Source organism: Rhipicephalus microplus, unplaced genomic scaffold (assembly GCF_043290135.1).
Source record: "Rhipicephalus microplus isolate Deutch F79 unplaced genomic scaffold, USDA_Rmic scaffold_72, whole genome shotgun sequence".
NCBI lineage: Eukaryota > Metazoa > Arthropoda > Arachnida > Ixodida > Ixodidae > Rhipicephalus > Rhipicephalus microplus.
The window spans coordinates 570,158-594,436 of NW_027464645.1; the positions used below are offsets into that span (position 1 = coordinate 570,158).

At 47.1% G+C, this 24,279-nt stretch overlaps 1 protein-coding gene across 1 annotated transcript in view; it reads right to left on the bottom strand.

Annotated features, from left to right (window-relative positions):
* Window positions 1–762: 762 nt before the first annotated feature.
* LOC119174695 (NAP domain-containing protein SET) overlaps window positions 763–24,279 on the bottom strand; it is a 40,048-nt gene continuing 16,531 nt past the window's right edge. The window contains exons 4-6 of the mRNA XM_037425728.2: window positions 7,508–7,602; window positions 7,158–7,252; window positions 763–1,250 (exon numbers count right to left, since the gene is read on the bottom strand). Coding sequence (XP_037281625.1) covers window positions 1,213–1,250; window positions 7,158–7,252; window positions 7,508–7,602 — 228 coding nt within the window. The 3' untranslated portion in view covers window positions 763–1,212. The remainder of the gene's footprint in view (window positions 1,251–7,157; window positions 7,253–7,507; window positions 7,603–24,279) is intronic.

The window sequence follows — 24,279 nt, forward strand, 5'->3', positions numbered from 1 at the left end:
AATGACCATTACACCAATATAAAATTCACACTGTGAAAAGGAAGAGGTCATTTCTTTCTCAGTATTTTATATAAACCAAACAAAACAATGGGAAAGAAAGGACATCAGGAATACAGAAATGCCACTTGTTCCATCCATACAAATGTGCAAGGCGAAATATCAGTAGTCACATTTACATTATAATGAGACAAATAATGATACTGTTCCGTGACAAGTTGCGGGGGACCAGTGCTTCAGTTCTCACAGAGGGATAGGCCAGTGAAATAGCAAGCGAACGAAAACCTCTTCCCATTCAGCACTACTCGAGAGAGTAGCTTTGTAGCGCTATTATATACGTACACTCCCCCAGCAAACCTTGTGCACGGTGCCCTGCTCTCGTCTTGGTTTGGTAGCAGGCAAGCCTGCTCCGTCAGTTGCAACACATGGAATGAAAAAAGCCCGCCTTGCAGGTACTGCATACAGCCACACGCTTCCCAGTTAAAAGCTGATGTAGCGATAGTGAATCCTCCCCAAAAAATAAAAAGCGAGAACAAGCCAATAGTGTTGTCAGCCACAGCAAGCGATGCTTTGCGCACCTGCTGCTGACTGCCTACAAAAATAAGTAGCAAGCTATACACGCTCACTTGCCTTTGTCCAGGCAGGCAGGCAGGCCTGCTGATGCTACCAAACCAAAACTAAGTGGCACAATTCTGCCTTTCCTTTCTTGTATAATATGGCAGACCAGAAAGAGCAACTCATTGTCCAGGAAGGAAAGAGCTACAACAAACACATTATTAAAAAAAAAAAAGCTGAAACAAAGTTATTGAATTCTATGCACATGTGGTAGAAAAAAAGGAGGGGGGGGAGAGTATAAAGGCAACAAAGAAAACAACAAATGCTCTTTCCGGGGACTTGGTGTTGTAGAGAAGAGAGGACTGGCAGCGGTGGTTTTGGTGGTGGTGGTCGCGAAAAAGAAGGTAATGCATGCAGGTGTCACTGGAGTATGGTGTGTGTGTGTTTGTGTATGTTTTCAATACATCAGCATATGCCCACCTTGTAACGGCAACTGTTTTCCGTATGTATGTGTCAGGCCCCCCTTCCCCACAGGGTGAAGAGATGAATGACTCAATGAATGAAGGAGAGGGCTGTCCTTCCCCCTCCACAAACCAGATGGCAGCACAGCTGTCCTCCCCTTCCTGCCCCCATCGACCCCGATGCGCACTCTTCCCAGGCTCAGTCATCCCCGTCACCACCTTCCCCTTCCAGGTCCCCTGCAACAAAGCAAAAGAGCACTTGGTTGGTTGGTTGGGTTTATGAACATTCAACATTTCAAAGAGACTTTGGCTATGACCTCAAAATGGAAGGCTATGGATCATTTCAAGCACAAGGAGTGTTTTTAAGGGGAGACGCTCCTCGAAAGCACTTTTTTTTTGTTATTCAACTTAGAGCTTCAGAAATTGGACCACTGATGCAGTTTTTCCTCCTGATTCCAAATCTGTAATCAGTTTTTACATAAGTGCAATAGTTTGGGAGTTGTGTTTCAAGTAATGGTGAAACTTGATAAGTTTTCCGGGAACTTTCGCGCATACTAAATGTTCATGCAGAGAGTTGTTCAATGGCTCCTTTTGCTCCCTATTAGCCATAGAGTGCCGATATCTAGCTAGAAATTGTGCTCCAACTTTGAAACTATGAAAAAAACATCTGTGTAGCAAACTACCCTTTTTTTTCCACTCGACCACCATTAAATTTATTAATAGATATTTACAGCTGATAGGTTGTGCTGATTCAAGTAGATATCGGCACCCTACGCACTCTCCTCAATGTGTGTGCCAAATTTCGTCGTCGTATGACCATTCTAAGTGCCCGAAACACTTCCCGCAAAAAATGCAAATTGGCCAAAATTGCGAAATGAGAAAAACGCGTTTGAAAGTTTGAAAGTCTGTATTTACAAAAATGAAAAACGCAGTAGCACGAAACTTGTGCTGAACACATACACACATGTCCAGAGGGAATATCAGTTGTCTAAAACTCTCCAGCACCGTAGGTTTTCCCTTCCCGGCTGGTGCGGCAGGACTCTTCCACCCGGGCCCTCTTGGCTGCACTGCGACGGTGTGCCCTCGCCTCAGCGGTCTGACGCACATTCATCTTGTGCATGCGCATGCTGTCTCGGCGGTCGCTGAGGGTAACCAGGGCCTCCGAAGGAAGCACCCCAAGCTCTTCCAGCACCTTTTCAAAGCTCGCGTGGCCCCGGTTGAACCACAGGACTGCAATGGCTGTGGCTGTTTCCACAGCAGTCCGGGAAGCAAACCGGGTCTTTGGACACAGCAGCCATATTTTGCTGTTCAGGGACTCGGCCGCGTTCTGTGTCTTGCCGTGGAGGCACCGGGCAAGCAGCTTCGCATCTGTGAGACGCTTGTAGATTGGGAGGACTGCCAAACCCTGGGCCTTGGTCAGGAGGGGGGTGTGGCACGGTGCAGGCTGGCCCTGCGCCTCAGCACGTCGGTGCTTGCACCACGAGTCTGGGCCTGCAGGACAGAACTTGTGACTTCCAGCACCGTCTGTTGAGCACGAGTGCAAACATGAGGCCCATATGGCAGTGTACATCTTGTGGACATTTCCCCGATTGTTCACAATGGCCACCTGAAAGTAAGTTTGAAGCTTCTGGATGGTGGTCTCCTTCAGCTTCTCCCCTCGTGGAAGTGGCGTTGGCAGCTTCCGCAGGCCGGTGCCCAGACGTTTCGCCACGTGGTTGGTGCACTCCTCTTTTTCAATTGGAGTGTCAGGGTACACGTTGGCATCACAGACCCCGTTGTAGGCCTTGCTGTCTCCATCGCTTAGGAAGATGGTGAACCGCAGGGGTGTCTCATAGTCCACAGTCCTCTGCCAAATGCGCACTGCAGCTTCGGCCTCCATGGCATGCGAAGAACAGTCGCAATTCTTCTCACAAACGGGATGATGAAACGCCTGCCATGTTTCTTCATCGCCTCCCATGTCGTTATGCAAACTGCACGCCAGGCAGAAGTTGGAAAGCACTTCATAGTCCAGGCACAAACCAGTGTCCAAGGACACTACAGTTCCCACACCATTGTGGCTTTTGTGGCCTCTTTTTTGCCATGTGCCGTCAAACATGACTGGCACGTCACTGTTACCAGCCACCTCTTTGGTGACGCTGCGTGCCCTTTGCATGTTTTCACAGACAGCCTTCACTGCCGCACTGTGAATCTTTTTGCCGATAGCATGGAAGGTCTTATGGTGCATAGGGTTTGGCAATCCAACTACTGCACAAAATCGTGAAAGTTGCTCATGCCCGATACCGACGGCACGCGCTGCAAGCACCACTTTCAGGTTCACGGCAAAGGCGTCACGCGAACTCCCGCTGTCGTAGCTTCTGCTTGCACCGCGGCCGCCATCTGACGCGACCCGCTTCGACGAGTACGCGGACGAAAGGATGCTCTCCGAGCACTCCGCATTCTCGCAGTGTAGCTCCAGAAACGCCGAAAGGCCTTTCCGCTTTTTATTCGGTGCCCGAACTGCGAGTTTACTCTCGTGACAAACGGGGCATGCCGCGCCTGCGACGACGGCCGTCAATGCACCCAACTCGCACAGCACTACGCTTTCGGCACGATCGGCATTCGGCCTGACGTCGTTTTCGAATAACGCGATCTTTTTCTGCGATGCACTCACAAAATTCACTGCAGCGTTGATCTCGTCGTCGCAGTTGCCATGGTCGACGTTGCCGTGGTCGATGTTAGGCCTACCGGCCGCTGGCCCGTCGCGGACATTTTCGTTGGCGGTGGCTTTCTTGTACGTCCTCCGCCGCTTCCCTCTGAACTTGTTCTTACTTCTGTATTTCCGATGGTCGGCAACGGCCTTTTTCGGGCTTGCCATCGCACGAAAACAGCGAAAAATAACTCCGGAAAACAGTGAAGCGAACTACGGCAAGAAAACACGGGTGCTGTCAGCCAATGGCGGCCCTGCGTTAGTGGCGCGCGGTTTGAAACGGCGGGAAAAGACTGTTTTTGTTGCTTTTTTTTTAGATTTTTCGTGAACGTACGAGACTTCAAGAACCGGGATCGTGGAGAGTAAGGACAACTCTACACGAGCCAGCGGCCGCAATATGGCGGACAGCTCTCTTCGCGGCCCCGCGAGCACGCGAACAGCAGCCCGTTTTGTGTAAATTTCGTGATGCCGCGCGTCACTGCCGCTCACTCAGACGCGTTTTTCACTGACTTCTGATGCTTATTTCGCTGTGATATTTTCAGATGTCAAAATATAATGTATAAAGATGATAAAGCAACAAAAAACAGAAAAGGTGAAATTTGGAAAAAAAACGCGACTTTTCGACCCGCGTCTCCCCTTAAAGGTACACTGAAGGCAAACAAAGTTTCATGCCAGAATAAAAGATCAATTCTTGAGAATGTCTAAAAAGTTCAATCATACCTTATTGTAACAAAGTTGCATCTAACACGAAAATGTGTTAAATAACACCGAAAATTTGTTATAAAGGTATATTCCCAACACTGCATCTATATTACTTCATTATAACCAATATTTCATTCTATCAAGGTTGGAGTGTGTATATTAAAGGGGCCCTACAACACTTTTTGAGCATGGTCAGAAAACTCTACCGATCGGTAGTAGAGGCTTCCCCACAACACGCGAGCCAAATATTATAGCGCAGCATGCGGCCTGGAATTCACAAATTATCAAAGTCCGCTAAAATTACTTTCTCTTCTCTTGACAAATCACGGAACATGGCGCGCTCAATCATTACAGATCGCCGCGGGACGCGGCTACATGTCCGCGCGCAATCACACCGTAAAAGCCGTGCATTTGAAGAAAAAGTGCTCAAGGTCACGAGGCGCGCGTGATGTGTCCCCGTGGCACTGCCATCCCTCCCTGCTTCCAGCTCTTTCGTCGGAACAAGAGAATGCAATTGCAGCATGTGACAAACCTTTAACTCCACTCGCACCGGACGAATTCTTAAAATATTTGCAGCATTAAATTCGTAAGAAAATAAGCCCTTCCAGTGAATTCATTTATGGTCACATGAAAAAGTATTTAAGGGCCCTTTTAACAGCGCAGTTCTTTTGTAAGCGAGAAATGTGGGATGCCATTTGGTACACCAGTCTAGAGCACATGCTTTACAACATATTGTGTCATCCGTTGGCACATTTCGAGCACTCCCGGTAATGCTTTTTTTTTCCTGCTCCATAAGGAGCAAGTCTGCTCCAATGGCATATCAGGGCAGCTCCGCAATGAAATCCACTTTACGGAACTTTGTCTGCTGCATAAAAATCAGCGGATTCTACCGGAAATCGTAAACACTTCGTGCAATTATTTGCCCCCCCCCCCCCCCCTCGGAACACACACACACAAAAAACATGGACAATCAAAAACAAACAAAAAACATTGCAAAAAAAAAAAAAAACAATAGGGTGTGTGGAGGAGGGGAAGGGTCTCAATCGCAAGTGGCAACATCAGCGTTGCATTCCTATAGTGGCTTGGAGTGGCCGAACACACGAGGGTAGGGCTTCCCACTAAGGTGAGAGTCTCAAAGAAAACACAACTCATACAATCTACTTCCTACAAAACAGCTCGCGTATGTCTTCCTGGGACACCCGTGAACAGACGGGACAGCGCAGCTGGCTGCCACAAAAGCGCAGATCAAAGCTTTGATTACTACTAGATTCTTTTGACAGGAACTCCAGAAGGAGTCTGGCCTCTTTTTATTGTGATAGCAATTATGTAGACACTCTAGGATGTGCGCTTTTCTCTCACGCGTACTTTGCCCCGCGGACGGGTGGGTGGGAGGGGGTAGATGCTTGTGTGCGCGCGCTTATCCTTTGGTGGGAAGAATCGTGTGCCTTCGGCTTTCACAGGAACGATTGCGTTAGTTGCCGGGCCCACACAGGTCACTTCAGTCTCTGCTCAGGTCTTGTTTGCAAAAGGAGCATGCTTTTCATAAACAGCTAAGTATAACTGGGACAATTGTTAGTTTGTACTCATCTATACCTGTGGTTATGTAGCGTGCATAGTTGTTTAAACAGCACGTTATGTGTAGAGCGGGAAACGTAGTTAGTTCGCTCTCGTCCAGTGTGTATCTTTTTTGTGCGTGAGCAGCGCACTGCATGTTTCGATCTGCTTGCCGTTCTCAGCGTGACATTCCAAGTTGTTGCTGTCGCATTCATTGCTTTGCCCTTGCGGCGAAACTGTGACTTTTTTTTACGTATTTACTGCCTTTAATCTACCTCTGCGGCCCTTGGAGCTCGTAGATTGCTATCACATTGCCGCAACCGTGGTTCTGTGCGCGGCGGTTCCTGAAAACGGTAGTTCCTTTTACAATCCCCGTGCGCTTGGCTGCACACGCGCCTTCAAAGCTTACTCGTTTTATGTCATCCAGGATCACATCTGCAGTTTTGTCCGCAGAGTTTGCGGAAAGAAGTGTTGACTGGTCGAGCTCACACTTTCGGGGCTCTGCCAGTTACGTCGTCGCCATACATGATCGCGTCAAGAGCGACCGTGGTTTCGTCCACAGCAGTTGGGGTACTGTAGTTGTGGCAACAACAATCACATGCACTGTAGAAGACAGCGCGTGCGTTGGTCGCACGCATACTTCCGAAGCTTTGAGTACGCTGCTCTTGGCCTTCGTTCGACGATTTCCACACTAAAGTTCGTATCACCCGCTGTGATTAAGAAATGTGTTCAAAACATTCGAATTTAGGCTCAATAGACATATAGTAGAATTTGGCTGGAAAATCTCACAGTCTTATCTGCCGCGATTTCGCATCACTGAGATTCTACTGTTCGTTTAGATGAACGCCTCTTAAACTCAGTCATAATAAAATGGGGTAGGTTCGAAAAGCCTTGAGCGGATTCAGCTGCTTTTTTGTCGATGCGGCCAGATCACGCACAGAAATTTCGATTTCCGGGAGATTTTCATGACAACCGTAAAAAAGGAAGAAACGGTCCAAATCCGGGAGTCGCCTGGCCATCGGGCAGACTTCGTAGGTATGCGTACCGTATCCACAGAACGTTTTCCACAAACTTCACGGTGCTCTCAACGCTGGTTCAATGGCAGTGTAAACGAAGAAGAGATTATCAGTGCACATTAGCTGCTACGGCTTCCTCGAGTAGATTACACATAAGCAGCAGGTAGGACAAATCAGGATTCTCACCACCATCATCTTCCCCATCGTCATCTTCATCATCCTCATCGCCTTCACCCTCCTCTTCTACGACAACTACTGCATCCCCACCCTCCTCTTCATCACTGCAAAAAAGCAACAAATAACCATCAAACAGTGCCAACAGCTGATGTAGATCACAGCAGTGCATGTCAAGTTAAGACCGAGTGAAAATAACCCTGTGAAGTGACAGACAGAATGTGAAGTTTTGGGTAGCGATCGTGAATGATGAATTGCACCACCAACTTCACGCAACGCAAGGGCAATCAGAATTGGGATATGATCAGCCAACTAAAACACTGTAAAAATTAGCTACAATATGACCCGAGAAGATCACGCACCTTTCGTCCTCGTCGCCTTCGAGTCCGTTCTCCACTTCAATGTCTGGGACAAGGAAGTACTGGAGGGGGTTCGGCCACATATCGTCCTTGATGACCTGTAAGAGATGCATATGCGCATGTAAGATGAGGTGGGGGATATAGCATGCACTCATTACAATTGCCCCGAGTGTAAATTGCTTGCAGGACTTTTCTAACACATGTCCTTACTTTGGAAATAGGAATACTGAGGACACATGTCTAGGCCCCGCAGAACTTGGGAACAGAAGTTCATGAAAAGAGCTGGCTCAATGATAACTAGAGCACACAAGAGGCAAGTCCCGCAACTACAACTTCCATTATGAAATAACAGCATTTCTTTTTTGAAAGCAACATTGAGAGGTCCACTTGAATTTGAGTTAACTCGCAGTTCTATAACTGACACAGACGAACACTAAAACAGACGAATAACTATAACAGACGAACACAGAAACTATGGAATCGACCGTGCATGGAAAAATTTTTTTCAGAGCAAAAATTTTATAACCACATCGCGAAATATATAGCTGATCTGAGCTAGTAGAAGAAAGAGACTTGTTTCTCAAAAAATCATGAGGTGTCAGCTGCTTCCTTTTCTTTCTGAGCAATGCCACGGGATTCTCACACACCGATAGCAATGCCATTCTGCTAGCTATGGAGCTGGCCAAAACTGTCACCCTTGAAGAAGGCACCGAATCGGTCTGAAACCATGAGTTTTTACATCTTTACAGTGAAAGCTGTTAAGAGATCAGAAGAGTCGCATGTGCTACAGTTGTCTGGTGCCTTTGTTCATACCCACTATTGCGTGAAATACTGTATAAACCGGACTATAGGTCGAGTGGGAATAAGGGTCGACCCCCCAAGTTCAGGTCACCGAAAAAAAAAAAAAAGGAAAACAAACCGAAACTGCCGAACCACATTTATTTGCAAATTGGGCGCACCGCCCCCCGATCGTCGGAGCTTCCCTCAACCACCATCGCAACTGCTCCTATTCGTTCGACGAAGCACCACTGTCTTCTGAAGACGAGAGTTTGTCGCTGGCCGCCTCCCACAGTGCGTCACCTTCAGTGCCATCCAGAGAGTTGCTGATGCAACATTTTATGAAAGCATTTTCCACCATAGAATCCGGCAAGGAGCGCCATGTGGAAAGCACCCAGCCACAAATAGACGCAAGCCGAGGCCCCTGTAGGCGGCCCGTCGGTGTCTTGGGGTGGTCGCCGGACATCCACTCTTGATATTTCAGCCGCACTCGGTTCTTGAACGGCTTGTTTAGCACAATGTCGAGCGGCTGGAGGGTGGACGTCATACCACCTGGTATCACGGCGAGGTCCGTTTTCCCGTCGCCGAGTGTGCGTTTCACTGCGTCGGTTAAGTGGCCACCAAACGCATCCAACACCAGCATGCTGCGAAGACTCAGCAGTGCACCTGGCCGACAGTTCCACACCACTCGTATCCATTCGAGCATCATGGCCTCGTCCATGTATTCCTTTTTGTTGACGCAAACCACAACACCGGGCGGGAACACTTCCTTCGGCATTGTCTTGCGTTTGAAAATGATGAAGGGCGGAAGCTTTCTACCATCTGCCGTGCATGCCAGCATGACGGTGAAGCGTGAGTGCTCGTTGCCAGTAGACAGCAGCTTCACATCCTTGGCGCCGCGCTGCGTGATCCACACGGGGGCCTCATCGGCGTTGCCAATCTGCCCCATAATGTAGTCGCTCTGCTCCCGAAGCCGGTTCACTAAGCGCTGAAAATTTATGAGCTTGTCCTCGAACTCCTCCGGCAACTTTTGACAGATGGATGTGCGGCACCGGAGAGAAAATCCTTTGCGTCGCATAAATCGACGCACCCAAGAGTTCGGTGCACGAAACTCTTCTCTCGTGAGCCCAGCTTATCGAGCAAGTTCCACGGCTTTCTTGCGAATGGTATCCACGGTCACTGGCAGCGAGTGCGCACGAACTTCTCGCACAAAGTCCGCTAGCTTATCCTCCAGCTGAGGATGAACGGCACTTCGTCCACGAAACGACAATTTTCGAGGATTGCACACCTGCAGCTTTCCTTTCTGCGCCCTCCGATAGCGCACGCTTTTTTCCGATACAGTAAAGCAGCGATGAGCAGCCATATTCCCGTTCGCTTCTGCGAACTCAACATCTAGTTTAAACGCCGCTGAGTACTGCCTCCACGCACCGCTAGACATATTCAGTGAACTAAAAAAAAAGGCCACTAAAAATGCAGCGCAATGTCAAGCGGAGCGAAAACTCGGAAGCAAATCACAAACACAAAGAAAACAGACGGAGATTGGATTTGGATGCGGATATGGCTGCGTCAGGCTTCACAAGCACATGCAAGCCACATGTTGCCAGAGAGCGTCGCACTTTTGGCTAGACACCGCTATATAAGACGAGGGGCGACTTTAGCTTATTATTTCATTGAAAATATCTCGACTTATATTCCGGTTTATATGGTAATAAAAAAAACCAACTAAACAAAAGACAACAGGGACAAAATGGGGTTCAAAACCGGGTCCCCTGCGTGCCAGGCCAGCGCTCTACCACTGAGCCATGGCTGTGCTTGAACTCCGGGACAAATTGGCCTTAGGCAGGCTTGATGTCAGGAAAAGAATCACATTAGCACGAGCACTAAAACTTTTTAGAAAAGCAAAAAAAAAAAGGGGCATAACAAAATGCGAATCGCATCACAAATGGGTCATCGAATGCTCTAACCCCATTACAGGAAAGCTTCAGGCAGAATTCTTAATCTATCGGCCACAGCAAAGGAAAAAATGAAAAAAAAAACAAACAAACAAACAAGAAAATCGAAAAATTCTTGCAAGCATGCAGCGGGTACTATGCTTCTCCGAAGGATGGCGCAGTGAATGCATCCCTACAACACCGAAGTTATAATTTTTGAGCTAGTGGGTACCCTGATAGTATGCACCCAGAAGCAGAAGTTACCCAAAGAATGTGAAAAAAAAAAAGGGGGGGGGGGGGGCACTGGAAAGCCAGTCTTGCAGCTTTCACTGTGATAGTGCTGTAGTAGGTTCTGCTTTTGACTAAAAGTAGCTGGAGAGTTCATTTTATTTGCATTTTAAAAAGCACACTGAAACAAGGGTTTCCATGACCATAAAGTATAACCCCTATAATTCAAACTTAGTTCGAAATGCTGCTCAACTAGAAAAATTGCGGCACCATGCGCAGACTCCCAATGCCGATTTCGCCACAAGTACAATAGACGCTCCGTAAACAGAAATCCAAACGGAATTGCTGCTTAAATGGAACAGCTGCCTTTAGCATATTTGGTTTTGCAGTTGAATTTTCCACCGCCGTTCATCTCAGAGTTAATGAAACTCCCGTTAAATCGAACCCATTTGTCTAGTCCCTTCAGGTATTTAGCGAGAGCCTACTGTAAGCGGAAACGACAGCCCATAGAAACCACAAGGCAATCAATGCACGAGTGACCCGTGAAGCACCCCAGTTTCGCTGCTGCCAGTGCAAGAATGACTCATCAGTTACCATATTTACTCGCATAATTTGCGGACCTTTTTTTTTCTTATTTTGTAGAGGCACGCACCGGCGAGCTGGCCCGGGCGGGTCGGGGAGCGCGAAATATGCAAATAAATATATTGTTTCTGAAAAGCTGGCAAAATATTAGGGGTGCGGGCGCGCAAATTGTGCACGTAAATACGGTAATATGTGCACCTACAGAAAAGCAGACGTGCTTCACTGTACCATTTGCGGGCCTTGATTTGCCCATTCTCTCTGAGAATATAGAAATAGTAAAGGGCAGTGACAGAAATCACAATGTATGTGGACCTCAGACTGGCGGTTATCCCAGCTATTTGCAGGCTTGTACTGCTCGCATAGTTCTTGCCTGTAACGCTTATTCCCAAAACTAATATTTGAAGCTTCAATAAACACATTTTCTGGCTAACAGGGGTGGAACAGGGTACATGGGATTGGGAGCAGGCAAAAGTGCCTTTTGCAGCATGCTTGGAGCAATAATAGCGAAAGTTGGGCTAGTTGCTGGTTCATGCTTGGGATGTAAAAACAGCGGAAGTCCTTATCTATATTTTTTGTGCTGTTTTTACATTCCTGGCGTGGAGCAGCTAGGTGGGCCTATTCGAGCAAGTTTAGAGCAGTAAGAACATTCAGAGCAGATTTAGTCCTGTTTAGAGCTGCATTTTTTTAAACACTCAGCTAAATTGTGCAATAGCCTCATTATTGTGAAATTATATGGACCGTCATGTTCCGTAAAATTCCAAATTGAAAACATACTCTGAGGAATCGTAAGTTCTGTCGCTGAGTAAAAGGAAGAGAGCAGGGGTGACAACGCGGCTGAGACAGAAGGCAAACAATGTAGCCCATCTCCACTGCTTGGATATAGCCTGTAGTTGAAGCGGAAAAGAAGCACTCTGCCTGCCTTCAACGAGCATTATAAAAAACGGTTGAGGGAAGGGGGTAAGGGTCGTTTCAGCAATAACTATGCACTTTTAGTTTTTGCTTCTAAGGGACGCTAGCTTGGCAGCCATCAGCGGGCTACCCTCATTCACTTCTACGTGCTGCCCTCTCATTGCGAAGAGAATGTGCAAAAGTGTAGCTCTGTTCTTAAAGTGGTCGTATATTCGTAGACCACCGATTTCAAATCAGTTCGCTGCCAGTCTCACTTCGTATAACCTTACAATTTGCTGCTATCCCATTCATAGCTCCACACATGCAGTGCAACTGAGACTCTCTTAGTTATGTACAGCTGCCCATGTTTATTTAAGTTTTACACCTGAACGCGCGATTGTCCATAAGGGCAGAGGCCAATTATTTAAGTTTTCCACCTGAACGCGCGATTGTCCATAAGGGCAGAGGCCAAATTAATGAGAATCCGCACATAAGCTCTATGAGCAGTCATGCGCACTGTGTACCTGGCTTTCCTAAGCTGTTCCGGGAAACAAACACCAACCTCCTCCTTTTGAGCGCCGTGACTGCCATCCTTGATTTCTTTTCCGAACGCTGCCATCAGATAAATATATATATATAAAATAACAGTTTCACTGGAATAGCGAAGCATCGAATTTGATTACAAATCGTAGGGCTGGCAGCCAACTATTCTTACAACCCGATATCGCCCAACTCAACAACACTGGGAGAGACGCTCCTCTCACAGTCTCTCCGCATTGAGAGTGCAGCACGTGGAAGGGTTTACAAGCTAATCGCGCTGATGCCTAGCGTGAGCACATAGCGATCGAGACAACGCCCTTAGGACCTAAGTTTACAGCTGCTCTTGGAGCGATCACAGCCTTTACAAAACCGAAAACTATAACCGTTTCGATCAAACCAAATAGACTGTTTCAGTCACGTTTTCAGGCACGGTGCTTGAAGGCTTTCACATTTCGCGGCCGAATTCTGTCGCAGCGGTGCAGGAGGGTGCAGGTAAGAGAGTTTGGCGCTCAATGCCGCAGTTCCACACTCAAGCCAAAAAACACCATGAATGCCAACAAACTGGCCGTTATTAAACGGACCTACAACAGATTTTTCCCCAACAAAGTCTTTGCCAGTGTGACAAAGTTTACCCTTCGTAGTGCTCATAGCTGCAATAGTTAATCTCAAAAGTGATGCCACTGTTGTCGTTCTGATTTTGCAGGAGTTTCTGTAACTACTTTAGACAGCGTAATTCCGAGCTTTTTGGCTCAAAGAAAAGGTCTCTGCAGAATGGGAAAACTGCCAAAATTATAACCATTCCGAAACCCGCAAAAAAGCCCTCCCTGCAGGCGCTCAGACCTATATCACCTACGTCATGTATGGGGAAGCTTTTCGAATGGGTCGTTCACACCAGACTTCAGAATTTCATAGAGGACAGGGGGCTGTTTTCGGCCATCATGCTGGGCTTCCGCAATGGTCTCTCAACACAGGACGCTTTCCTCCTGATACAAGAAGAGGTCCTCAAAGGCGTTCCCAAAGGTGGAGAGCATTTGCTGCTTGCTCTTGACGTAAAGGGAGCTTTTGACAATATCTCATGATGCTATACTCTCAGAGCTAAATATAATTGATTGCGGATAAAAATATATAACCACATAAAGGATTTTTTCGCCGATCGGGAGGCGACAATTGGTAACTCAAGCGTTAGGTCTGAGCCATTCCGAATGCCAAACAAGGGAACGTATCAAGGAGCCATAACATCCCCTCTGTTGTTTAATATCGCCATGCATAGACTTTCTCGGGTTTTGGACTGTGTACCACGGCTAAGTTATACCCTCTACGCGGACGACATTAGTCTGTGGGCCTCATGGGGGTCCCTGGCCAGCAAAGAGCAGACTGCAAGAAGTGGCACTGGCTGTAGAAAATTTTGCCAGAACCAGTGGTCTCAGCTGCGCACCCGAAATATCGGAGGTGATCAAACTACACCGCAAACGCTACAAATGTAATGGAAGAATAGAAATCGAAAAACGGGAAAATTAAAAAGTCACCGTCGCCCGGATCCTGGGTTCAAAGCAATGGTAGGGAAAATCACACTATCGGTCTTCTTAAATCGGCAACTAAACAAGTGGCCAGGATGAATTAGAGGATCACCTTCCACAAAAAGGGCATGAAGGAAAGTGACTGTCCGTTTAGTGCAGGTGCTCGTAATGAGCAAATTGACATACAGCTTGCCTTTCCACACAATGAACAAGAGCAAGGAAGGGCAAGTAGATTCTATCATCAGAGGGGCTTACAAGGCAGCATTAGGCTTACAGATAAGCACTCCAACACAGGCTTCTCGAGATTGGCCTAGATTAATTGATATGTGGGGTTTAACATCCCAAAACCACCATATGATTATGAGAGACGCCGTAGTAGAGGACTCTGGAAATTTCAACAACCTCAGGTTTTTTAACGTGCACCCAAATCTGAGCACACAGGATGCGAACCCACGACCTGCAGGTCAGCAGCCGAGTACCTGAGCAACTAGACCACCGCGGCGGGGCTCAAGATCAGCCTGCATAACACGTACGCTGAACTGAAAGCAACAACATTGATCTCTTAGCGCAACCGTCTCAGCCAGACGAAGTCGGGAAGAGAGATACTGATGAGGGTGGGTATACCATTGCAACCCCATAACTCGGACGAGGAGCTGGTAGACGTACCAGACCCAGTCTGACAACATATTTCGATCGCCCCTATCCCCAGGAACATGACCAAGGAGCGGCATCATGAAAGGTGAGAGGAGCGTGTAAAATGGATCAGAAAAAGAGGCAATGAGAACATGTTATTCGTTGACGCTTCCAGGTATAATTGGAAGCGCTGCGTTGTCACAATGGTAAGCAGCGACACGAGAAGCATGGAGCCCAGCGCATTACTGTACACTACATCGATCACTAAAGCCGAGTGTTTCACCATCGCATTGGCGATTAAAAGTTGCGAGCGCAACGACGGCCAGACGTACATCACCATACTCTCAGATTCGCAAGAGGTGTGCCGGCTATTCACGAAAGGCCGCCTCCCAATAAACATTTGCAAATTTTTAGGCGGCGCATTGAGCAACCGTTATAGGTTGGTCTGGTGCCCGGGACATGCAGGCCAGGAGGGTAACGAGAGGGCGGACGCTCTAGCTCGAGCACTCACGAACATAGCGGAGCAGCAGCCTTTCTCGCTGTTATCACTACCCAGCACTACGCACGACTGCTTTCACGAGGAGGAGGAAACCGACCCGGCTCCGATGGCTCCGCAGGAGCTACTTGCTCACCAGCGATGCACGCGGCAGAAATATGGCACCCCCCACAAGTCTCATTAAGGGGAATACGCCATAGACCTCCGTAAAATTCAAATGGGAGTTTATCCAAATTTATTACGACTGCACAAAATTCATCCAACTTCGTATGGGCGCGATTGGCCGTGGTGTCGCAACTCGCCACCGACCCTTCACCATATTTTGTGGAGTTGTGCTAAACGGCCAAATGAACTCGATCACTTACAGCGTATGTATAGAATGGAAAACTCTTTGGAGCAGTGGGAGGCACTCCTCGCTAGCTCGGCCCGGAGGTGCAACTAGCACTCCTGGACCACGTCCGGCAGGCGGCGTAAGCCAGTGGAGCCTTGGACATAAGGCCCCACCCATCTAGCTCCTAAACCCCTGCTTTTTTTTTTTTTCAACCCAATAAAGTTATTTCTCTTTCTCTTTCGAGCTTGAGGGCAGACGCAGCTTTGGGATCGCAAAGAAATGGCAAAAATATATAGATATTTTTTGAAAATCAAGTTTTCAGTTTCTGGAACCCCTTCTCTGTTTCCAAAATATATAAACTGAAAACGGCGCTGAAGTGCTTCAGAAAATCTGTTTCACCCCCCTAGGTAGCAAACTTTTTCCTGGAAGTCGCGAGAAAACAGTGATTCTCAAAAAATTTTTATAGCTTTGCGATGGCGTGACCGGGACCTGGCTTCTTAGGCTCATCGAAAAGAGCATTTCTTCATGTATAAGTTTCCCGCCTCATTTGGCCCCTCCCTTTGAAAACACGTGCACAAAAATCGAATGCTTGAACATCGTTTCAAGGCCTTTGATTGGCTGTGGCCGCCATGTTGCCTCAGCTCGCCTCGCCATTGGCCCGATGCTAGCTCCCCGAGATAGTCTTCTACTTGTGCGTCGCGCGGACATGGCCCTTGAAAATCTCAACTTCGTTACGTGTTCTGGGCTTGACGATCACTTAGGATAAAATTGCGTTTAGTTAGGAGCTGTAAGCGAATGCACAATCAGATTACTACGAGCGCGCCGCGTTATCGGAGTTGTCTTTAGTCCTAACTCCGCTGACAGCGAGTCTGCGTGCAAGAACGACGCGCTAGCACACTCGTAGCAACGTGCTTCTTTGCAAGCAACGAAGCTGTAAGCGAATGCACCATCAGATTACAACGAGGGGGCGCTCTGTCTACAAGCGCGGCGCGTCATCGGAGTCTGTTTCAAGCCCAACTCTGCTGACAGCGAGACTGCGGACAAGAACGACGCACTAGCGCACTCGTGGCAACGCGCTTCTTCGCAATCAACAAAGCACATTGCTAGCTAGCCCCTCACAACTGTGTACACGGGCATTTCATGCATCGGCAGCGGACCCCAAAGTCAAGTCACTGAAAATGTCACTGCACAACTGTGCAGACTAGCACTATACATAATTTCTGAGACAAATTGTAGTTATAAAAACCACATCGCTCCAAAATCTCTAAAATAGTTTCATGAGCCCGCAGAAAAGTTGCTTAAGACGCACTGACAAGCATGGGATTATTACGCCATGCGAAGGCAGCACCACCTCAATGCGTACTACTAACGCAGGCCTATATGAACATATGAACGCAGGCCTATATGAACTATAACCCCTTCAGGCGCAGCGTCCACATTTGTGGACGCCAACTTCACAGCTCAATATCTCGAAATTTACTTTGAATCTCGCGCGCAACCAGTGCTCTCTCTATCACTACATGTTGCTGCAGCGACCCGTGGCGCCATCTGCCGCAGCTGACACAAAATAACTACAAAAACAACTCTCAAAGATGGACGCCTCCACGTTTTACGGCGGCGCACGTAAGTGGCTCTCACTTTTCAAGCCCTTGCTATGTTTCATTCGAGGTGGCATGAAATTATGCACTTGTCAGTAAGAGCTAAGAGATACCTCATGCCAATAAACAAGACTTTTGCAACTAGAAACTATTTATAACGTCAAAAAGGGTGCGTAAAATACCGCGTCCACGATCGTGGACATTGCGCCTTAGTGCTGCCTTTGTTGCAGGGCAGCCATTTCGCACCGTGTGCGCAGATATGATGGTTATGTGTGATTTTTTGTCTCCAGGACTTGAAGATCATGCTTCAAAACGTCAGAAAGTTGATGATGCGACAGCAGAAGAAATCCTCATGAGAATATCAAATGGAGATATCTCAGATGGCGACTTTTCAGATGACGAATTGGAAGCAGAAAATGAAGAAAACATAGTAAGTTTGCTCGAGATTGTGAGACATTATTTTGTGTTCTCGGGAAACATATGGCACCAAACTGTCTAAAGGTACTTTGACCCTAATTTACGCTGTTTGTTTCAGCCTGCCAATGGTCAGGTGACCGCATCCACGACCACAGCTGCACTGCCTGCACGACCAGACGCCACGGTCAGCTCGAACGCACCTGCGGCATCTACGAAGGCTGAGTTCAAATGGGTGAAGAAAGATTTTGCTCCAAGTGATGTTGACTGCCACTACAATCCTGAAGTAGCCTCGACATGCCAGCAGCCACTTGTGTATTTTAGCAAGTATTTCACCGAACAGATATTTGAAGACCTTGCTGAATTCACAAACAGGTATGTCCTGCAAAGAGACGGTGCCGTATTAGCCACTACAAAAGAAGAGATCAAAATATTTTTTGGAATGCTCATGCTGATGGGTGTTCTGAAATACCCACGCGTCAGAATGTATTGGCAAACTGCAACGAGGATTCCCGCAATAGCCGATTCGATGGGCGTGAAGCGATTCTTCAAAATCAGAGGCGCTCTCCACATAAGCGACGCTAATGAAGAACGGGACCCGAACAGCCAAGACAAATTTTGGAAAGTTAGGCCGTTGCTAGAAGCTGTCAGAAGCCGCTGCTTACAGCTTGTTCCCTTGGAACAGAATAGCATCGATGAACAGATGGTGCCGTTCACAGGACGCATTGCTGCAAAGCAATTTGTGAAAGGAAAACCGAACCCAGAAGGCGTGAAGGTTTTTGTACGCTGCAGTTTTGACGGTCTTGCACATGACTTTGAGTTTTACCAAGGGAAGGGAACGGGAGTGAGCAAAGAACATGCACATCTTGGCCTTGGTGGCTCCGTCGTAATGCGCCTTGTTGAAAGCCTCCCGAAGGCACAGAACATCAAGTGCTACATGGACAATTATTTTACGTCCGTGAAGCTCTTTCTTGAGTTAAAAAAGATCGGCATTTTGGCTAGTGGCACAATTAGGGGAAACCGCTTGGCAGGATGCGTCATGAAAACAGACAAGGAAATGAAGAAAGAAGGACGGGGAAGCTATGATGAGCGGGTTTCCCAGAACGACGAAGTTGTCCTTGTTCGTTGGCAAGACAACGGGACCGTCAACATGGCTTCTACCCACCTTGGAGTTGGAAATATTGGCACCGTGAGAAGATGGAGCGAATCCCAAAAGGTCCACGTTGACATTGACTGTCCAGAGGTAGTCCTGGACTACAACAAATACATGGGTGGAGTAGACAAACTAGACTTCATCATGTCCCTCTACCCAATGCGGACGCGAACGAAAAAGTGGCCTGTGAGAGTGATTTCCCATTTTGCATCTTTTGCGCTCTCCAACAGTTGGCTTGAATACTTAAGGGATGCCAATAAAGCAGGGCTACTAAGAAAAGAGACACTGGACATGATGGCGTTCCAAACAGACGTCGCGAATTGCCTGCTGAACAGCAATAAGCCACAAAAGAAGCGTGGACGTCCGAGCAATGACAACTCCCGAACAGTGAAAAAGAAGGTACCCAATGCTTCACCACTACCAGTCAGCACTGTTCGCTATGATGGGATTAATCATTGGCCGCAGCAAGTAAACATGGCTAACGCACAACGCTGCCGGAGAGAGGAATGCACATCCAAAAGCCGTGTCCGCTGCAGGAAATGCAACATTTTCCTTTGTCTGACATCTCAGAACGACTGTTTTTATTTGTTTCATACCAAATAGACTCTTTCTGATTATTTTTGCGGAAAAGACTTCCTAAGCAGTGTTCCTGCAATGATTATTTGCGAGCCTCCGAAATAAAAGCGTTTGTTTTCTTCTTCTCCACCGTTCATGGGTATTGCAACAAGGAAAGCGAGATGTAAAATATGTATTTACTAGAGCCTATACAACAGGCAGTATGGCGAAAAACCCACGCACAAGCCATGGCGCACCTTCGTCGTCTTCCTTTCCCTGCGTCTTCGTGCGCGCGCTTGGGTAACGGTCACGTGACAATATGACTGCTTTGAGGCGCAATGTCCACATATGTGGACGCCATTGAAAAATTGAACCAATGAATTTTTTTCTGAATTTCTTGTGGATTCCTTCTTTAATAGCGTTATGTATTCATAATCTGAACAAAATTTTTTTTTCGCTACGTCAGATTTAATTCGCGCCTGAAGGGGATAAAGAACCAAACAATATTTCAATACTAACAGGAAAATTGTTGACAGAGTAACTAGTTTAAGCTCACATGACAGGGCACATCGAATAAATGAAGCTTCTGCCACTAGGTGGTGCCACAGGCTACTTTTGAAATTTTTCAATGAAGAAATAGAAATACAACTTCACTTTTCCAGAGAAAAGCAGGGTTGCTTTGAGTCGTTATGAGGGACAATCTCGAATCATGTTCTGAGTAGTTGTTGATTCCTTTAAAAAAATACTAAGAAAATTTTCGCCGCCAAGATATAAGCTTTTCGCAAATTGGCGTGCCTTGCAGTCGCACCATGAACTAGACAGGAAGTTATGCGAGACCCACCAGATGCTAACACACCAACCATGCTCAAATGAAAAATCTGCTACCGACTGACATCACAAGCATCCACTGCAACTGGCCCAGCCATCTTCTTCTGCGCGACTCTCTCAAAACGCTTTTCATGCAGCTGATGACCAGCAGCCAAGGATTCCATAGCCGCGCTGTAACTCTCAGATGTGTACTTGTTTTCTCAAGTGGAGCTTGAGTCCATGTTTGAGAATGTGCAGTTTGTGTTGTGTGCCACTGTGCAACGTGAACGGTGAAACATCTTGCACAACACAGAATGCCTCAACGTTGCTCTGCGCTAGGGTGTGCAAGAAGTAGCATCGGCAGAGACAAACCATGTCATGCTTTTACGACAGAGCTGAAGCTTCAAAGTATATAGATTCGAGCTGCGTGCCCATCGCAGCCAACCTGGGTACTTTCAAAGGGCGACTTTGTGTGCTCTAAGCATTTCGAGAATAGCGACTGAGACGAGCTATGCAATATTGCTAAAGCTTGGTGTGTTACTGAAACGGCAGTCCGCAAAGCCTGGTGCTATCCTCTCCATTTTCTTGCCATTCCTGGAACCACTGTCAAGCGTGAGACAGACTGCACGATTTTCCCCACTGTGAGACGTTGGATGGTCCGGTATCCAGCGCACCACACATTGGCTTACATAGGAAAAACGAGCAATCAGCGGCAAAGGTTGAGAAAGTTCCCGCAAGCTGGCGTGTATCCCCGCTACATTGACTGGGCCTAGCAGCCGGTGACTCGCATTCTTCAACCGCTGCTTTGCGCATCGATGATGATGATGTTTGATGTTTTATGGCGCAAGGGCCATTTCACGGCCAAAGAGCGCCAGTTCATCTTACTAAAAACATGGACAATGATTGTGATAAGCGGCTGTATAAGGGCCATAAAATTCCTCGCGGTAAGGCGGGTAAAAACATACAAGTAATAAAATCATGACCATGTCGTGAAAGGTGTGTGCAGTGTGAATAGATGACAAAAGTTGGTGATAATAAAATACGATGGTGGATATGTATGGCATTAGCACAAGTGCCTCACTCGTTCATACCCTTGCGTCCAAGGGCCGTGAGGCAAGTGCTTTCTTGTGTAACCACCGCAGCAAAAACCTCTCTGGGGAGGTCATGCTACGGGATGCCCGGGTATATGATGTGAAAACTATGAATTTCTTTAAAAAACGCTAACAATGATTTGTGACTAAAAAGCAGTTCCCTAGCGACGAACATTGCAGGGTGTAAAGGTATATGTTGTCGGTAGGGTAATGGAAAGTGTTGTTTTCTTACAGTGTCCAATTGTTTGCACTCAATTAAAATGTGAAGGACTGTCAATACTTCACCACATCTGTCACACAATGGTGGATCGCCACCGGACAAAAGGTGTGTGTGTGTGTCGTGTATGTGTGTCCTATCCTGAGTCTCGTTAGTATTACCTCTGTATGACGCGATTTCGATACGGGCAGCCAATGACCAAGGTGTGGCTTAATAACGTGTAGTTTGTTTTGTGTGTGTGTATCCCACTTGCTCTGCCAGTATACTCTGAGGTTTCGTTTGAGAGACGGCTTAAGATCAACGGCCGGGATTGATATGGGTGTAGGGGCAGTGCTTTTGTGGACGGATGCAGCGAGCTGATCCGCCCTCACGTTGCCTTGAATCTCACGGTGCCCTGGCACCCAGCACACTACAACATGTTGTTTGAGTGTGTATAGTGTGCATAAAATGGAGTAAAGTGAGACAAGGACTGGGTTTTTGTGTTTTTTAAGAGTGTGCAGAGCCGTTACTACACTGAGGGAGTCTGTATAAATTACTGCTTTTTGTATTTGTAATTGCTTGATGTGTTTAGCCGCCACAAGTATCGCGTAGGCTTCTGCTGTGAAGATACTTGTGTCTGGATGTAGACGGCCAGCATCCGAAAAGGATGGGCCGACAGCAGCGTAGGACACAGAGGAGTTAGACTTGGAGGCATCTGTAAAGAACTCAGGACGTGTGTATTTGTGTTGAAGTTCCAGGAAGTATGTTCGGATATGGGCAATAGGCGCATGTTTTGTAACTTCAAGAAAGGACACATCACAGTCTATAGTCTGCCATTGCCACGGTGGCAGATATGCTACAGGAGCCATTAAACTATGTTCAAGTGAGACTCCAGTTTCCTCAGCTAGACTTTTCAGGCGAACTGAGAAGGGCTGCCTCATCGAAGGCCTGTTTTGAAACAGAATGGAGCTCGACAAATCAATAATAGTGGAGTATGAGGGGTGCTTCTTATCTGCTTTCACCTTAAGGAAATAAACAAAGGACATGTAAGTTCTCTGCAGATGAAGCGACCACTCATTTGACTCAACATAAAGGCTTTCTACGGGGCTGGTGCGAAAAGCACCCGTAGAAAGGCGGATGCCCAAATGGTGCACGGGGTCCAGCATCTTCAAAGCACTTTGTGTTGCAGACTGATAAACAATGGCCCCATAATCTAAGCGGGTGCGAATGAGGCTTCGATACAGATTCATGAGACATTGCCTGTCACTACCCCACGTAGTACGTGACAACACTTTTAAAACATTCATGGCTTTTAAACATTTTGTTTTTAGATACTTGATGTGCGGTACGAAGGTCAACTTGTTGTCCAAGATTAATCCTAAGAATTTATGCTCCACATTGACAGACAGACGTTGACCGTTCAATTCAATGTCAGGTTCTGAGTGCATGCCTCTCTTTCGGGAGAACAAGACACACGTGCTCTTTAGTGGGTTCAGTCGGAATCCGTTTTCCTCTGCCCATTTGGAGACCTTGTTTAAACCTAACTGAACCTGTCGCTCACACATTACCAGGTTGCAAGATCTAAAGCCAAGCTAGACGTCGTCGACATATGTACAATAAAACATATTGCGAGGGATGGACAAGTGCAAGGAATTCATCTTGATGAGAAAAAGTGTGCAGCTAAGTACACCACCTTGTGGCACGCCTGTTTCCTGGACGAATGTTTGGGAAAGAGCCGTGCCCACTCGGACACGGAATGTCCGGTTTGACAGGTAACTTTCGATTATGTGGAACATTCTTCCGCGCACGCCAAGGTGGGACAGGTCTCTTAGAATTCCGAAACGCCATGTAGTATCATAAGCCTTTTCGATATCGAGGAATACAGAGAGAAAATATTGTTTATGGACGAAGGCGTCGCTGATCTGTGCCTCGATACGAACAAGGTGGTCTGTGGTGGATCTACTTTCTCGAAACCCGCACTGAAATGGGTCGAGCAAATTGTTTGTTTCAAGGAAATGTACAAGTCTGCAGTTTATCATTTTTTCGAAGATTTTGCACAAGCAGCTTGTGAGTGCAATAGGCCTATAACTCGAAGGTAAAGAAGGATCCTTGCCCTCTTTCAAAATGGGAATTATAATAGCCTCTTTCCAGGAGTTAGGGATAGTGCCAGAAAACCAGATAGCATTGTACAAACAAAGTAAGGTTTTTCGTGTTTCGATCAGTAGGTTTTTTAACATTTCATAAACGACACGGTCAGAACCTGGAGCAGAAGTACTGCAGGAGTTTAGAGACATTCGCAGCTCAGCTAGACTGAACGCTTGATTATATGCCTCGTATCTAGTGCATTTGTGTTCGAGTTTCTGCTTTTCTATTCTTGTTCTGTATTTTTGGAAAGTATCAGTATAGTGGGATGAGCTGGACACCTGTTCGAAGTGTGCACCGAGGAAGTTTGCCTGATCTTCCAAGGTGTCACCCTGAGTGTTTACGAGTGGAAGTGTGTGTACTTGTTTTCCTGCTATCCTACCGACCATGTTCCAGACTTTAGCTTCCTGTGTGTATGAATTGATCCCTGACAAAAACTTCTGCCAGCTTTCTCTTCTGGCCTGCCGACGCGTTCTCCTGCCTTGAGACTTTATTTTCTTGAAGGTGTCAAGATTTTCGGCTGTCGCTGAGTTCCGAAGCAGCCTCCAAGCTCTGTTTTGCTGTTTGCGCGCGTTTCGGCATTCAGAGTTCCACCATGGCACACGCCGTTTTCCAGGGTGTCCATTTGTTTGTGGGATGCATTTTGTTGCAGCATCAATTAAAAATGCTGTGAAGTATTTGACAGCAGCATCAATGTTCAAAGTACTTATGTCATTCCAACCTAGACGAGCGATGGTATAAAAGTGTTCCCAGTCGGCCCTGTTTGTGAGCCACTTGGGAACACGTGATGGACACTCAGTTACTGTATTTGTGCTCAAAACTATGGGGAAGTGGTCACTTCCGTACAGATTACTGACGACTTTCCACTGGAGTAGAGGCACAAGAGATGGAGATAC